The sequence below is a fragment of the Schistocerca nitens genome, chromosome 2, assembly GCF_023898315.1.
Source record: "Schistocerca nitens isolate TAMUIC-IGC-003100 chromosome 2, iqSchNite1.1, whole genome shotgun sequence".
Taxonomy (NCBI): domain Eukaryota; kingdom Metazoa; phylum Arthropoda; class Insecta; order Orthoptera; family Acrididae; genus Schistocerca; species Schistocerca nitens.
This window is the reverse complement of record NC_064615.1, coordinates 1,189,678,365-1,189,696,157: the sequence shown is the minus strand read 5'-3', so window position 1 is coordinate 1,189,696,157 and position 17,793 is coordinate 1,189,678,365. Positions and strand designations below refer to the sequence as shown.

The 17,793-nt window shown below is 37.5% G+C and overlaps 1 protein-coding gene across 2 annotated transcripts in view; it reads left to right on the top strand.

Annotated features, from left to right (window-relative positions):
• The window catches only part of LOC126237527 (phospholipid-transporting ATPase ABCA3), a 707,258-nt gene that overhangs the window by 388,729 nt on the left and 300,736 nt on the right, over positions 1 to 17,793 (top strand). For both annotated transcript variants that reach the window (XM_049947708.1, XM_049947709.1), the window contains exon 17: positions 1,564 to 1,781. In XM_049947708.1, coding sequence (XP_049803665.1) covers positions 1,564 to 1,781 — 218 coding nt within the window. The remainder of the gene's footprint in view (positions 1 to 1,563; positions 1,782 to 17,793) is intronic.

Genomic DNA, 17,793 nt, shown 5'->3' with positions numbered 1-17,793 from the left:
ACTTGGCGCCTTCAGATTATCATCTTTTCACCTCCCTGAAGGCACACATGTGAACAACGAGAAGGTGCAGAAAGAGGCTCTGAACTAGGGGAAGGATGTTGTGGGAGAGTTCTTCAAGTAGGGCATAAAGAAGATAGTGACATGATTCACCACATGTCCTGAACAGGTTGGCATTTGTGTAAAAAAATAGTCAACCAGTGCATCAACAGTAGCCTTTTTTTTTTTTTTTTTTTTTTTTTCCTAAAAGAAATTTAAAAATCTAGTACAAGTACTATCTGAACATGCCTCATATATATTAAAAGCAACCAAAAGCATGGAATATAGTCTCAATGTAACCACTGTTACTGTAGTGTACTGCATGAAGAAAGACAAAGAGACGGTTTTTATATTACATATATTCTTTGGACCTCACTGCTTAAAAGTTTCCACATGTGGTGATCCACAACTGTTTATTGAATTATTTAAAACAACTCCAGTTGCCATTGAAACTTTGTACTTGTACTTGTACTATTATCTTTTGAATGTTGTTTCTCTTTAGTGTAATTTCTCAGAACCACCTAAAAATGGCTTAATACAAAAGGACAAAACTGGTAGTGCACTCAATAACACATTCAAAGCAGCTGGAGCAGATTTTAATTTATTTACTAAAAGAACAAGCTAGAATAAACATGTCTGTTAGTTTCCAAGATCTTTATTATGAAGAGGATACATTGCTATTGCTACCCACCATATAGTGGTGATGTTGAGTCATAGGTAGGCACAATAAAAAGACTACTAAACAAGTGAGTTTTCGGCCAAGGGCCTACTTCTGAAGTAGATAACATACACACACATGCCCACACACACTCACTGTCTCGGCTGTTGAGGCCTGACTGTGAGTGACTGAGCAACTTGTTGGCCAGAGGCAGTACTATTAATCTTCCTCATAATATTTTATTTTTGTTGCAAACAATCATTGTGATCAGGATTATCAGTAAATTTAGTACGAAGTAGCAGGAAGAGTTCACTGTGTTACTCCATCATAGACTGAACATGAAGTTGACTTTTATTAAAACTATAGAGTTCTTTTGTTTTTAAGTAATATCTACACTATGTGAAAGCTCAGAACTGATCCTGCATAACTGTACACTGCATTAAAATATGGCTTCATGCTCAGAAAATTGCCAAGGAGGTATAGGTATCAGTATAGGTAAACTCGAAAAGGAATAAGAACATTAAAAATATGTAATAGTTCAAATAGCACAGACTTCAAGTAACCACATCAGTCATACGTAATGTCTGTCATGTATTATTGCTACTCAAACTGGTGATTGGTAGGAAATATAAAAAATAAATTCTTTAATGACTTAATTACATTCCTATTAAATGACACTTTGTCTCTAATTACTTGTATGCCAAATGCAACCATTGATTTAATTTAGAATTTGCTATTGTTGATAGTTCATCAATGTTTTGTACTCATTCAGTATTTCTGCATGTATGCATATTATGAATATGTTCAAACCTTTATTGATTATTTCCTTTCATTTTCTCTGATTTCCATTCTTGGTAACACTTTTGAAGACGAAATATATTTGATAAAGAAGAATATGACTGGATTTCGACTAAAAATGAATCAGTTCCTTGCTATGCTCATGAAGAGAGCCCTGTACACAAAAAGGACATGGATTTTACTTCTTATAATGACAATAATACCTGTGTTCTTTTACATAATTGTCATTATTATTGTGCGTATAATGGGACAAATGGATGACCTGCCAGCTCTTGAACTCAGCTTACAGGTAAATATACTAATAACAACTATGATTTTTTTGTTGCTGTTAAATTGACTATGTTGCATAAACATACTTAAGATTAATAAAATGAAATTGATTTTTCTGTGGGAAAAATCTGTGATAATACAATTCAGAAATCTCTCAAAATATGTGTAAATATATAAGAAGCATTATACTTCACTATTGGAACTGTAAATTTCTTCTTCAGAGCGAGAAGAATGTTTAGAATTTGGAGGAGGAAGCAGGTGGCAGAGGAGAAGTTTGGTGGCGGGGGGGGGGGGGGGGGGGGGGGGGGGGGGGGATTTTGCAGATCACTCATCACACTCACAAGTCAGTCAAGAGCAGCACACTAGTTCAGTGATTCCTCAGAAATTTTATGATGTCTTTTTCCCTTATCTTCACTTTATATCCTCCAGCCTCAAGACTAGGGTACATACAGTGTTTTCCATTTGGGAGCCCTCAGGAAGAAATAGAAAATAGTAATGCGAGGAACATATCTTGTGCCAAACAATACATGAAAAATATATTTTTTGATGTAGAAGTAGGTAGCAACTTCATCTAATTTCATGATTTGTGTTTAAAGTTATCAAAGAAAGTAAAACTAATACATTTAGTGAAATTCAATGAAATGGCCAGTACCTGTAGACAGTAAGTTTGAGGGGTAGGAGTAATTATATATTACTAAAGTATTAGATTATCCTACGATAAGTGTACCCCAGAATATGAGAATTTACTTTCACATGACATTAGTTACCAGTCATTCTAAATGTCACATAATGTTCTAATTATGATTCATCTGGAATTGATGCCCTTCTGGACCTGATGATAAACTCTCACTCTAAATCTCTTTCTGATTTTACACTCCACAGTCACCTTATTTCTTTTTATCTAGGACAGTGAGCATCGTAGGAACATGTTAGTACATAAATTCGTATTCTTGTGTCCAGTTGCATGAAAGATGTCTGTAAGAAATCCCGCCAAGTGAGAGCCACATGCTGTGATCTGCTTCCTACTCACAGAAGGAGTAACACCTACCAAAATATTTTTGCGAACCGAAATGGTTTATGGCAAATGTGTTATGAACAGAATGAATGTGTTCAAGTGGTGTAGGGAATTCAGTAGCAGCAGAACAAATGTTCATTACAAACAGAGGTGTGGAAGACCTTTCATTTTGACTGATGAGTTGGTGCAAAAAATCAGGGAAACTGCTTCTAAAGACCTACTACTTACAGTGGATAAAATTTCTGTGAAGTTTCCACAACTCTCCAGAACTCTCTTATACTATAGGCTCACAGAAATGCTGGGATACTGGAAGTTGTGTGCAAGATGGGTCCCAAAACAGCTGGCAGAGCAGCACGAGAAAAATTGGGTCAGTAGCACCTGTGAGCAACTCGAATTGGGAGGTGAGGATTTTCTGAGCTCTGTTATTACTGGAAATGAAACATGGGTGGATCATTACACACCTGAGACAAAAAGACAGACATCAAAGTGATGTCACACTAATTCCCTATTTGCCAAGAAATTTAAAACAACAATATGGGACGAGAAATTTGTGGCCTAAGTGTTTTGAGTCTAAAGAGACATCACTTTGTTCAAATTTCTGCAACGGAGTCAGACCATCAATGCACAATAAAATTGTCCGACCCTAAAAAATTTCAAAAGGTGCATTCAAAACAAAAGGAGGGGAATGCTGATGTGAGGAGAGTGTTGCGCAAAATACCTGTTCTCACACAGCATTGGCCACCTGGGAGCTCTTGGACTTATTTGATTTGAGTGTTTTTACCCCCCCCCCCCCCTCCCCCACATTCCATTGACTTGACACCTTCAGATTATCATCTTTTCACCTTCCTGAATGCACACATGTGAACAATGAGGAGGTGCAGAAGGAGGCTCTGAACTGGGGGAAGGAAGTAGTGGGAGAGTTCTTCAAGGAGGGCATAAAGAAGATAGTGACATGGTTCACCACATGTCCTGAGCAGGATGATGTTTGTGTAGAAAAATAGTCAATAGTCAACCAGGGTATCAACAGTATCTTATAACTTTTTAAATTCACTTTTTCTAAAAAAAAGACTAAAAACTGAACATGCCTCATATATTAAAAGCCACCAAAAGAATGGAATATAGTGTTCGATGTAACTATTGTTACTGTAGTGTACTGCATGAAGAAAGACAGAGAGATGGTTTTTATGTATTGCATACATTCTTTTGGATCTCACTGCTAAAAAGAACACTTATTAGTTTCTCCATGTGGTGATCCACAACTGTTTATTGAATTAGTGAAAACAACTCCAGTTGCTGTTGAGACCTTTATCTTGTACTTTTATCATTTAAATGTTGTTTCTCTTTAATGTAATTTCTCAGAACCACCTAAAAATGGCTTAATACAAAAGGACAAAACTGGTAGTGCACTCAATAACACATTCAAAGCAGCTGGAGCAGATTTTAATTTATTTAATAAAAGAACAAGCTGGAATAAACATGTCTATCAGTGTATCTTTATTATGAAAATGATGCATTGCTACTCACCATATAGTGGAGATGTTGAGTCATAGATAGGCATAACAAAAAGACTGCTAAACAAGTGAGTTTTCAGCCAAAAGGCCTAGTTCTGAAGTAGATATCAGCCACACACACACACAAAACCACTCTCTCTGGCTGCTCAGGCCTGACTGTGAGCAACTTGGTGGCCAGAGCCAGTGGACATGAGTGTGTGAGCTGTGCATAACCTAACTTAACGAGCACCTTCCATAATCCACAATTCGCATCATGAGTAAAACAAATTGTAAAAAAAAAGGCTCACTTAACGAGCGACGTTTTGCATAATGAGTGACAAAGATTTAGTGCGACATCGTCAGCCATTTGTGCACAGCAGAGGAAACGTTAAACAATATGAACATGTTTCATTGCTGTAAGCAGCATATGAACGATGTCTTTAGTATGTACTGCAGTCTGGGTTTAGTGCTTGTAACATTACGAGTCAAGACAGCGATAACAGAACTTGAATAGTGTAAAGTTATCGTTAAAAACGCACGCCGCGCGATTTGTTACGATTTGGTCGGTCATAATAGTAGTAACATGCTTTCGAATACAATTAAAAAAAAATAACGGCGATACCTGTTTAGCGTTATTGGAAAAAATATGTAATAAATTAATGAGTAAGGTAGCCGATCCTATAAGAAGAGGTAAAATTGGGCATATTAAGGTGTTTTGCTTTATATCGACTAAGCCGATGATACGGCGTCTTTTTTTTTCCGTTTACTCTTAGAAGAAAAAAAAGAAAACAAGTAACGATGTGCTAATTGTGCGTTGTGGAAAATATAGGGGCGAATTTTAAATAGCTACAGTGTATAATCAGACTAAAAAATGGACATTCAGTTACGTAAAATAGCGGACAGTGAAGTGTGGTCATTAAATTGAGTACACCTACAGGGCGGTAAATTCCGGAATAAGTATATTCGCATCTCACGAGGGACGCGATATTGAGACCGTTTTTTTTTATTATTATATCACGGAGAACGGGCTTCAATTTACAAAAAACGAGAAAAGCTGTATCATTATCATTGACTGTTGGTGTCAAGTAACCAAAACTGTTCATCAAAGGGTTTCGGTGAATGAGTGGTGAATGTGAAATGAAACTGTGAACAAAGTTATGTTAAATAAAGCAGAAGAGACAAGACAGTTTGGTAGTACCTGTTATTATTCCATAAACTGTAACATTTCTTCTCGTTGTACGAAGCCTTTATAGACGATAGTTATGACAATTTGCTTTGAAGGGATCTCGTTACGAGTTAAGTTTTGGGGACCTGGTCAACAGGGGATAGTTCGTAGATCTTAAGTGCTGCAGCTATTCTGGAATCAGGTGCTACCGTGACCGTTGTGTGTTGTCAGTGGCTTAAGGTCATCATATCTCATGCTCTAAGATCGACGCGCCTTTCCTCTTGGTATAACGGTGTCTCACGGTAACCACGACAACGCCGACGGCGAAGGAAGACACGGTAGAAGTGGCGCCACAACGTGCGGCTCGATCGAGGAGGATTGCTGCATCGAGTCGAGTGTCATCCGGATTCACGAACCCTAGAGTTGGAAAATATTTTAGCAGCCAGTGAGTCTGTCCAATGAAAGAGGTATTCTTCAATAATCGCTAAAAGTGAGCGATACTACCAGGTATGATTAAAATAACTGTATAATTATAAAAAAAAAGGAAGTTGAGACTTGTGATTTCGGTAGATAAATATATATATATATATATATATATACAAAGTGAAAATAAGTGTATGTCTTGGTAGTGAATAATCATGTCAAAACGAACGAAAAGAATACATGATAATGTGCAGTTGAGTAGAGTAATGAGTAGAGAGAGAGAGGAAAGTGAAGAGGATAGGGATGATGCATCCCATGAGCTCAATGTGGGACAGGAGACTTGTACAGATAATAATACAGTTATTGATTTAGAGCCGTTAGGAGATTCAAATACAATGATAAGTAAGGTAAGCATCGTGGGAGAACATAAAGATCTTGAGGTTTCGGAAGTAGATCAGCAAGTTGATCCTCAAAATGGAAATATTAATCAAAAAATATTTGATATGCTGGTATCAATAAATACTCAAATGGGTGTAATGAATGGAAGATTTGGTTCACTAGAAAGAGATAATAAGCAATTAAAAGAGGACAATCAGAAGTTAAATGAAAAATTTGAGGCCAAATTTGGCTCATTAGAAGTTAAAATGGATTCTTTGGAAAGCAAACTGAACACCTTTGATTATAAACTAGAAAATACTAAGAAAGAATTAAAGACGGACTGGGAGACTCAATTAAATGCGAAATTTGGAGAACTAGATGTAGAGTTTTCTAACACCTTAGAAAGGCAATATAATAATTTAATGGGAAAACTTCATGACGTAGAAAAGAAATATGAGGTAGTTTCGAAGAGTTATGATGGCCTGTCCAATAGGATGGTTAAGTGTGAAAGCAGCTGTTTCAATGCTAGCGCACAGATAGAAGAGCTTTCGAAACAAATAGTCGAATTTGAGTCTGATGCTCGTAAGGGGATTGACAAGTATTTAGTAGATCAAACTAAAAGACTTGACGAAGATCTATCTGAATGGATAGAAATAAAAGGAAATGAAATTGTAGACAAGGTTAAGACTACTATTGGATCCCAGCCAAATGAAAATATCAATGAGTACCTAAGTAGAAATGATGAATTAATTAAGCTCTTCACTAGCGAATTTCAGAAAATAAAAGACAAAATAGTTGATGAGTTACCTAAATGGCAAAAGGAAACCAATCATAAATTGGCGGAGTTAGAACGAAAGTCATCACAAAATTTGTTGACAGAGGACGAACGTTCGGAGAATAGGTCGAAAAACAACCGAACATGTGATAATACGAAGTACAATTGTGGTGCAAATTTGCATTGGGAAGTTGATGATTCGGTTGGTAAAGATGATGATTCTTTTGGTCAGCGAGGATATTTGTCTTCTTTAAAGGTGGAGAACAGCATTTTTAAAAGTAGACAATTCCCAACATTCTCCACTGAAAAGAACAACCTGCATCCGAAAATCTTTATCAATAATTTCAAAAGAATATTTCCGCGTAGCTGGTCAGAACACGACCGACTTCAATTTATAGTATCCAAAATTACCGGAGAAGCCGCATTATGGGCCGCCGAAGTAAGTGAAAGTTGCCATACTTGCGCTGAGTTTGAACAACTTTTTTTGGCTAAATACTGGTCGTCGAGTAAACAAGAGAAATTAAGAAAAGAGGTTTACCAACCTGAGTATTTTAACAGTAAAAGGAGTACTTTAAGGCAATATTTTGAAAAGTACATAAATAAGACACGTTATTGGAGTGATCCAATTTCTCACAAGGAAGTGATCAGAATTTTGAAGGGAAGGTTGCCCATAAATATACGTGAAAAGTTAATAAATGTTCCTGACCACGATGTAGAACAATTCTTGTCGGTGATTGACTCTATAGATATGATTATGGAAGACGCAAGACAAATGAGTAGTAATCAAATGTCGACTCACACTCATAGTAATACGAGTAATTATAATAATAATAATTTAACTTATGATAATAATAATACCGAAAACCAGGTCAAACCCGCATCACAGGAGCGTGGACAATCTTCATCCTATGGTTGCAATAAAAACAATGATTATAATAAATATAGAAGAGATACTTACTGTGCTAGAGGTAAACCTCGATATGGTGACGCGAATGTGCATAGTAGTGATATTAATAAGTGTAACAGGTACCCAAGTGATGAACCCAATAGCATTCGACCTTGGGAAGATAATTCGAAGCATAATGTTCATCGGCAGGATGGAACAAATGCCTCGAGTCCTCATCCAGCACAAGGAGTTATACCAATGGGCGAAGGAGCCTCCAGTGTGCGACGGGGTGAATACCATAACTCGGATCATACTGTACGGATTGTGGAAGTTCATGAACCCCCACCGATGACTCAACGAGATAGATTAAACTAATACCAGTCACCAAATGCCTTCCTAGGATGACTGGAAAGGAGAAGGAAGGCAGGCATCAATTTGAAGTGAGAGTATTAAGGTACAATAATGATCAGGATATAAGGAATGAGTTAATTGAAGAAAAACCTGAAGTTTCTAATAAATGCGGACAAATTTTACAGGCAATAATTCCAACAAGTATAAATAATGTTGATGTTGAAATATTAATTGATACTGGAGCAACTATTAGTGTCATGACGTTGGACTGTTTAAAACAGATAAGCCGAGGGGTAAAAATGCCCACTTTTCCTATCACAGGATGTACCGTGTCTGGCGCGTTCAGCGCAAAAATGCAAAAAGTTGTGAAACAGGTACGTGTTGACGTTACAATACAGGGGGCTCAAATAGAAAGTACATTCCTGGTTGTTCCTAAAATGACAGTACCATGTATCTGGGGTTTGGATTTTTTATGTGAGACCGGTGCAATCATTAATTTAGAGAAAGGTGAATGTATATTTAATTCCAATGGTAACGTTTTGACAACCACCCTGAGAAAGGGCCGAGTAATTCCAAATCAATTGTGTATGAATCTAGTGGTAAAATATGTCAGTATTGATGATGAAAATGTGTATGATATATGCCTTATTGAATGTTCTGAAGAAATGATGGATAAAATATCATTGCAGGAAAAGGTGTTAGAATCAGAATATTTATCTGTTATCCAAAGGGATGAACTGTACTACTTGTTGGAAGCATATCAGTCAATTTTTAGTAAACGTCCGGGTATAATAAAAGACTTTGAATACCATATAAAGACGTATGCACATAAACCCTTTTGTCGTACTTCCTATTCTATCCCATGGGCAAAGAAAGAAGTAGTCAGAAAGGAAATCAATAAAATGTTAGAATGGGGTATTATTGAGCCCTCAGATTCTGAATCTTGTAACCCTCTTGTGGCGGTAATTAAACCCAATGGTGACATCAGATTGGTGTTGGATGCCAGAGAGATCAATAAGATCATTATACCTGTACAAACGCGACCGGAGAACCTAGAAGAGTTAGTACAAAAGTTTTATGGTGCCCGCTTCTTAACTTCTTTGGATATGCGTAGTTCATATTGGCAAACTAGAATATCTAAAGAATCTAGAAAATATACTGCATTCGTTTTTCTGGGCCGAAGTTACCAGTTTACTGTCATGCCATTTGGGTTGAAAATAAGCGGTGGTGTTTTCATATCGGCCTTAGATACTGTACTGGGCAGAGACCTTTTGAATGAAGTTACTTTATATGTGGATGATTTGCTAATTGCTTCTGAAACTTGGGAGGAACATTTGGACTTATTAAGAAGAGTTTTTGCGAAATTTTTGGAATACGGAGTTACTGTAAATTTGAGAAAATCCAAGTTTGCTCATAACCAATTGAAATTTCTTGGACATATAATCACTCCTGAAGGGATAAAACCAAATCCTAAAAAGATGGATGCGATTAACAGATGTGCTTATCCAAAGAATAGAACGGAATTAAAGTCATTTATCGGCTTAGTTTCATTTTTTCGACGATTTTTACCCAATCAGATAGGAAGCCAAGACTGTTTGTCACGGCTGTTAAGAAAAAATGTCATGTGGGAGTGGAATTCCGAATGCACGCAAGCTTTTGATAACATCCGCAATGCTTTGACTAATGCTCCACTGCTACATCATCCGAGACTTGATCAAGATTTTTATATTGCTGCGGATGCTTCTGAAACAGGATTGGGTGCCACTCTTTTCCAGATGGACAATCCAGAAGATATCAGTACCATCAAAATAATTGGGTTTGCCAGCAGAACACTCTCTAGCTGTGAACGTGCATATTGTACTACTGAATTGGAAGTACTGGCCGTGGTCTGGTCCCTTAGGAAGTTTCGCTATTTTGTATATGGAAAGAAGATCATTGTATTCTGCGACCACAAAGCTTTATCTTTTATTTTAACAGGAAGGATGTTCCATTCACGTTTAACCCGGTGGGCCTTGCTACTGCAAGAACATGATATTACGCTCAAATACATCAGAGGGAAAGACAACATCATAGCTGATGCTCTTTCAAGACTACCGAAAAGAAAGAATAACAACGAGTGTGAAGAACCGACTATTGACTTTAAAGTCATGAATTTATCAAGGCAATATTGTGAGAGGCAGATTTCACAGCTATCTCGAAGTCTTCCACAACTGCAAGAAGATGATAAGTTGTGGAAAGCCATTAGGCATGCTGTTGAAAGCAAAACGCTAAGTCACTCTCAAGAACAGTATCAATTAAAATCCGGAATATTGTATCGGAGGAAGGATGAAGAAGATGTTTGGAAACTTTGTGTTCCAAATAAATATTTAGAATCACTAGTATGGTACACTCACTTGAATTGGGGTCATTTTGGTTCCGCTAAATGTACAGCCAAAATAGCACAACACTGCTATCATCCAAATTTGGGACGTATAGCTACAAATATTATTAAGAAGTGCAAAATATGTCAGAAGGCGAAACCCATAAACTATTGTCGGAAGATAGAATTACATCCTATCATCCCACAACAACCTTTAATGTTGGTGTCATGTGATGTCTGTGGGCCATGTCCCGTGACACGTGGACGGTTCAAATATGTATTGGCTTTCTATGATCTCTTTTCAAAATATGTGAAATTATATCCTTTGAAAAATCTCCACGTTCGACCCATGTTACGCAAATTTATCAACAACTATATAACTGAGCTTGGCAAACCTATAATGATCTTGACAGACAATGCTGCTTATTATACAAGTAAAGTATGGAGAGACACTATGAAAGAACAAGGAATCCAGCACATTTACATCTCAAGATTTTACCCTTGTGGAAATCCGGTTGAAAGAATCTTCCGAGAGTTGAACCGATTTTTACGGACGTATATACCCAAACAACATTATAAATGGATTGATTGGATTTATGAATTTGAGAAAGTGTATAATGACTTACCACACTTATCGACAGGTTATTCACCTAACCAAATAGTATTTGGTGAAAGTATTGTGCCAGAATGGATGAAGAAATTACCTGCGATAGAACAAAAGATTACCAAGAAAGATGATATGGTGAAGAAGGTCTACGAAAACCTGAAGCATCAAGCACAATTGAGAAAAACCCGTTTTGATAAAAATGTGAAGAAAGTAGTCACATATGATGTAGGGGAAGAAATTTTATTGAGAAATCACCCAAAAGCATCAACCAGGAAAAGACTGAATAAGAAATGGCAATATTTATATACAGGTCCATATAAAATAATGAAAATACCTCATGAAGGGAGCTACCTCCTGGCAGATTGTGATACTGATGTAATTAAAGGCTTGTTCCCTCACATAGACCTGAAGAAGTATTATCAATAATGAGCAAAATATAGATTCAAGAAACACTGAATGATACCAAGACTACACTCAGTGGACTAAATAAAAGCACCAATGGATAAATACGTACTTATACTAACTTACAAAGAAAATTAAAGAATGTACCGACGATTTCCATGAGATACCTTTTTGGTATCAACAACAATGACAACGCTGAAATACGATTTATCCTCTCACCGAACAGCGAGGATGGATGATTTAAAAGTGGAATTAAGAGGGAAAAAAGGACCAAATCCTTTCTGGTTAAACAAGTGGCCTGATAAGGGTTTTGGCCTGGGATGCCAATCGTCGAACCCGGCTGTGATCCCTGCCTTGCACAGTCGGTTGAAGAACTGAGGGCTTCATCCAAGAAAAAAAAAAAAGTGTGGTGTGAATATGAAGTGATTAGTGCGAAGTGTTTCTAAGACAACCTATAAACAAATGTGGAATTTAGTTAAGGGCATTTTGTCTAGGCCCATTAACTCAACTTAAATATTGTAGAATGTATGTACTGACTTGTTGAGTGAATCTGAGAGTGAGTGTATTCGCCGAAACAAATACCCTCTCCTGTCACAGTACACAAAAAAAGCCTGTTCTGTCTGGAACCCTCTTCAAGACATCACAGTCTGGGGGGCCGTGTAACATTACGAGTCAAGACAGCGATAACAGAACTTGAATAGTGTAAAGTTATCGTTAAAAACGCACGCCGCGCGATTTGTTACGATTTGGTCGGTCATAATAGTAGTAACATGCTTTCGAATACAATTAAAAAAAAATAACGGCGATACCTGTTTAGCGTTATTGGAAAAAATATGTAATAAATTAATGAGTAAGGTAGCCGATCCTATAAGAAGAGGTAAAATTGGGCATATTAAGGTGTTTTGCTTTATATCGACTAAGCCGATGATACGGCGTCTTTTTTTTTCCGTTTACTCTTAGAAGAAAAAAAAGAAAACAAGTAACGATGTGCTAATTGTGCGTTGTGGAAAATATAGGGGCGAATTTTAAATAGCTACAGTGTATAATCAGACTAAAAAATGGACATTCAGTTACGTAAAATAGCGGACAGTGAAGTGTGGTCATTAAATTGAGTACACCTACAGGGCGGTAAATTCCGGAATAAGTATATTCGCATCTCACGAGGGACGCGATATTGAGACCGTTTTTTTTTATTATTATATCACGGAGAACGGGCTTCAATTTACAAAAAACGAGAAAAGCTGTATCATTATCATTGACTGTTGGTGTCAAGTAACCAAAACTGTTCATCAAAGGGTTTCGGTGAATGAGTGGTGAATGTGAAATGAAACTGTGAACAAAGTTATGTTAAATAAAGCAGAAGAGACAAGACAGTTTGGTAGTACCTGTTATTATTCCATAAACTGTAACATTTCTTCTCGTTGTACGAAGCCTTTATAGACGATAGTTATGACAATTTGCTTTGAAGGGATCTCGTTACGAGTTAAGTTTTGGGGACCTGGTCAACAGGGGATAGTTCGTAGATCTTAAGTGCTGCAGCTATTCTGGAATCAGGTGCTACCGTGACCGTTGTGTGTTGTCAGTGGCTTAAGGTCATCATATCTCATGCTCTAAGATCGACGCGCCTTTCCTCTTGGTATAACGGTGTCTCACGGTAACCACGACAACGCCGACGGCGAAGGAAGACACGGTAGATGCTCTTTCTGCCACCATCTTAGTGCACATCTTTCTAAACTTGTGTTCATACATTGTTTTCTTATGTGCAAATTTTAATAACCTTCATAGGAATGTCCCCAAAGAAGCCAAAAGGTTGCTTCTGATATGGCTAAATGAAAAGCAGTTGCAAGGTGGTACTATTAACGAGAACATCATTTGTGAGAAGACGAGAATCATTTTTGCCGACATTGTTAAGAAGATGCCAAGATTGTCAGTGGCCGAAGATGTGGTTAAGGAAAGCTGTGGGTGGTTTGAGAAATTTAAGAGAAGAACTGTCAGGCACAGTGAAGCAGCCAGCTGTGATACAAAGCAAGCAGAGAACTTCATGAACAACTTCAAAATTCTCATAGATTCTGAGGGTTATCTGCCTTGACAGGTTTTTAATTGTGACAAGACGAGTCTATTCTGGATAAAGATGCTGAAGCATATCTTTATAACAGCAGATGAAAATGCGTCACCCGATCACGAGCCAATGAAAGACTGTCTCACACTATTATTCTGTGCCAATGCAAGCAGTGATTTGAAAATTAAATCTCTGCTTGTTTACCATTCAGAAACTCCATGTGCCTTCAAGAAGTGTAAAGTCCAGAAGAGCAGGTTAAATGTGATGTGGATGCCCAACAACAAAGTTTGGATGACACGTGATCTTTGTTTGTGATTGGATCAACGAAGTGTTTGATCCTTCAGTGAAAAAATATTTGCTTGAGAAGAATGTGCCACTCCATTTCTTGCATGTTATGGACAATTCTCCTGCCCATTCTTCAGGCCTACAAGACCACCTCTGTGAAGAATTTCAATTCATCAATACCCAATTTCTGTTTCCCAACACACTCAGTTACTCCAGCCTATGGACCAGCAGATTATTTCTAACTTTAAGAAGCTCTACACTAAAGCACTCTTTGAACGTTGCTTTAAGTTGACTGAAGCTACCAATCTCACTCTCTCAGAGTTTTGGAAATATTGGCTCAACATCATTGACAGGGTCAAGATGATCGAAAAGGCAGGGGAAGGGGTTACTGAGAGAATTCTCACTCCTACTTGCAAGATCCTTTCGCTGGAATGCGTTATCAGATGTGGCTCTGAAGCATTTCAGTCTATACCTGTGGTGCCTGTAGTAAACAAGATTGTGTCTTTGGCAAAGAGCACGGAACTAGAAGTGTCTGGCAATGATATCGACGAGCTTGTGGAAGATCACAGCCCAGGAGTGACCACCGAAGAGAAATGTTGAAAGCATGGGAATTGGGTGCATCGTACATTGAAAATCATCACCCCAATAAAGCAGTGGCATATATACTACAGATTTAATTGATCGTAATTCTATGCCACATTTGGTCAGGTATTGAAAGATTGACAGAAACAAATGACTATAGATAGCTTCCTAGTAAAAAAAAAAAAAAAAAAACTAGTCATGTGTCATGAATGATAAACTGCATAATACTGTATGTATAATTTTCTTTGAATAAATGGCATGAGTAAGGTAAAACTTTTAGTATTTTTTCTGGATGGAATGCATCATCATATTTTACATTAATTTATATGTGATAAATTGTTTTGCTTAACAAGTGTTTTGCACTATGAGTAAGATTCTGAAACAAATTACACTTGCTATGCAAGATTCCAATGTGTGTGTGTGTGTGTGTGTGTGTGTGTGTGTGTGTGTGTGTGTGTGTGTGTGTGTGTGTGTGTGTGTTTTTTGTCTACTTGTGAAGGAGACCTTTTGCCCAAATGCTCATATTTTTAACAGTCTTTTTGTTGTGACTGTTTGCAACTCAGTATCTCCACTATACGGCGAGTAGCAACCTGTTCTTTTCATATATTGTTATTATTCCATATTGGGTTTTCCATTGTTTGATTTTCCAGGGTCTTTCTCGTTTTGATCAAATATTTTGGCCAAAATATTATTTTCAGAACTCTACAGTGTAATGGTGCCAAGAATAGAGGTGTATATCTATACAAAATTATCTATCAGTACTCCTCAAAAGTGTGTGTCGAGCTATCTCCCATTTTCGCGTCTTTCCAAATTACCGTGTGTCTAAGAATGAAACAGAGTAACTTTGATTTATATTCACATTGAACAAGTTCCAAAAATGGTATTCAGATTATTAGTAATTATTGTCATCACTTGATAGTAGTGGCACAGGTGTTAACAATGATTTCTAGTATAGTTGCGCTACTGAAAGAGTGTCTGTGACAGCCAGTGACTATGTTATCAGTGCTACTACGTGGTACAGTTGTTCCTCGTTACATCTTGTCGGTTGCCCAACTATGTATATAGTACCAGAAAATTGCAGAGCTGTTGCAATGTTGTACTACTGAAGTGTGAAGAAACCTCAAGGGATCAGATCATTCTCTCTTTGTAATTACAAGGGCATGCTGAAAGTAATGGCTCCAAAACTTTTATTCTGTTCTCAATATTGGTTATGTCACACATATTACTCTCTCAATTTTGCTGCTTCGCTGGAAAGTTGCAGCCCGCTGCCACTACAGGGCTCCAAATTGTGGTGTGTAACATGGCTGTGTGTAATGAACCCAAGTCAGTGTGTGAGAAACACTTTGCTGTAATCAAGTTTCTAACCACAGAAAACATGCCTCCAGTTGAAATCCGTAGAAGAATGAAAGCTGTGAACGGTGACGACCGTACCGACATCAGTGATGCTCGACACTGTGCTGCTCGTGCTCGCGTCACTGAGTTGGTCACCAGTTAATTCTGGTTTTGTTGTGCAGTCAACATCAGCTGTACTGAACCACTCACTCTTGTCACTGAGCTCAATGTCCACTTGTAAAGACAGCATCAAATGTTAACATTTAGTTGGTGCCACAATTTAGTTTTGCATACTTTAATATATAAGAACATTGTCACTGATCTATAAAAAAAATGTATGCAGAGTAACACTCATTGATCGAGTTAGAACCAAGTTATTTCGCACTAAAAGTGCCTGAATTATTACACTTAGTGGCAGTCAACTGTCTTCTGATCCATATTGCAGATGACGAGCCATCCAATAGTCCAGTCATAATTGTAGCAGTGGCCGTTTAGGTACCAGAAATGGGATGTAACAATATAATGTTGTGAATTTTCCCGTTTTCATGGCACGATGACTACCCCCATTAAATTTCGGGTGTGCAGCCACATAACTGCAGCTTCTTCTTGTAATAGTTGGCTGAATGTTATACAGCCAAAATATTAGAAGAAGAAGAAGTTTTATTTATGCAATTATGTGTTTAATGGAGCAATTTTTTGACATTTTGAACATGAAGGTGATGGGTTCCTTAACAACATTGTGATAGGTGATGAAAGCTGGATTCAGCATTTTGGAAACAAGAGAGCACCAATGGAGTTCTGCCACAAAGAATCACCAACACCAAAAAAGTTCAAGACCATGCCATAAGCAGACAAAGTCACACTATCAATGTTCTGGAATTTTCAAGGCGTGGTGCATTTCTAATTCATTCCTAAAGGTGCCACCATAAACTCTGAAAGGTGTAGTGAGAGCCTCAGAAAACTGAAAGCACGTATTTGAAGAGTTTGTCCACACACAGAGCACCCTCTCATTCAGCACGATAATGCCAGACCACAAATGAGTGCTGTGAAACCTGCAACAGCCTAATGCCTCAGGTTCACTGTCATCGATCATCTTCCGTACGTTCCCAACTTGGTCCCATCTGATTGTCATCTTTTTCCATAGTAAAAGACGGCATTTGACATCTTCACTTTGACAGTGATGAAGTGGTGCAAACACAGGTGAAGTTTTGCCTCTGTCAACAGATTCAAACAGTCTACATTGACAGTATCAGCAAACTGGTCTTTCCTCATGAGAAATGTGTTCCTCACTGTAGTGAGTATGTTGAGAAATAAATATGTTGATGTGAAGAATAAAGATGTAGAATGTTAGTAAAGTTTTTTTTATTTAAAAAGCTTTACGAATTTTCACATAAAAATTTGGATGCTTACTTTTCAGCATGCTGTAATAAAAAGAAAAGGTTTGGAAATATATGTCAAGATAAAGTAAATATTACCAAGTTTCACTATCTCATAACATATTTTAATGCATAGATGCATATCTTACCTGTATCTCATGGAAGACGGTAGACACCACAGTCTTCAAAGAGACTATTGCCATCATTCACATCTCCTATGCTACTGTCACTGTCTTCATTGACACTGCTGCTGCTGCTGTTGCGATCCCTTACTCTTATTATAAACTCCTCCACTCTTTGTTCCAGTGCTTCTCAGTGACATTCCTCTTCCAAGATGTGCCACATATGGGTGCCAGTAATGTTCTGTTTAGTAGGAGTAATAGTGCCCACTTTTATTTCTCTCTGCAAAATAAAATTTCACCTGAACCCACACGGATTATATTGCATTGATATGACAATGATATGGTGAAAAGCACAAGACTCTGGGACCACTTTCTCCCACAATTTTGTCAATGTCATAAATGATATTATGGGATTTATGCTCTT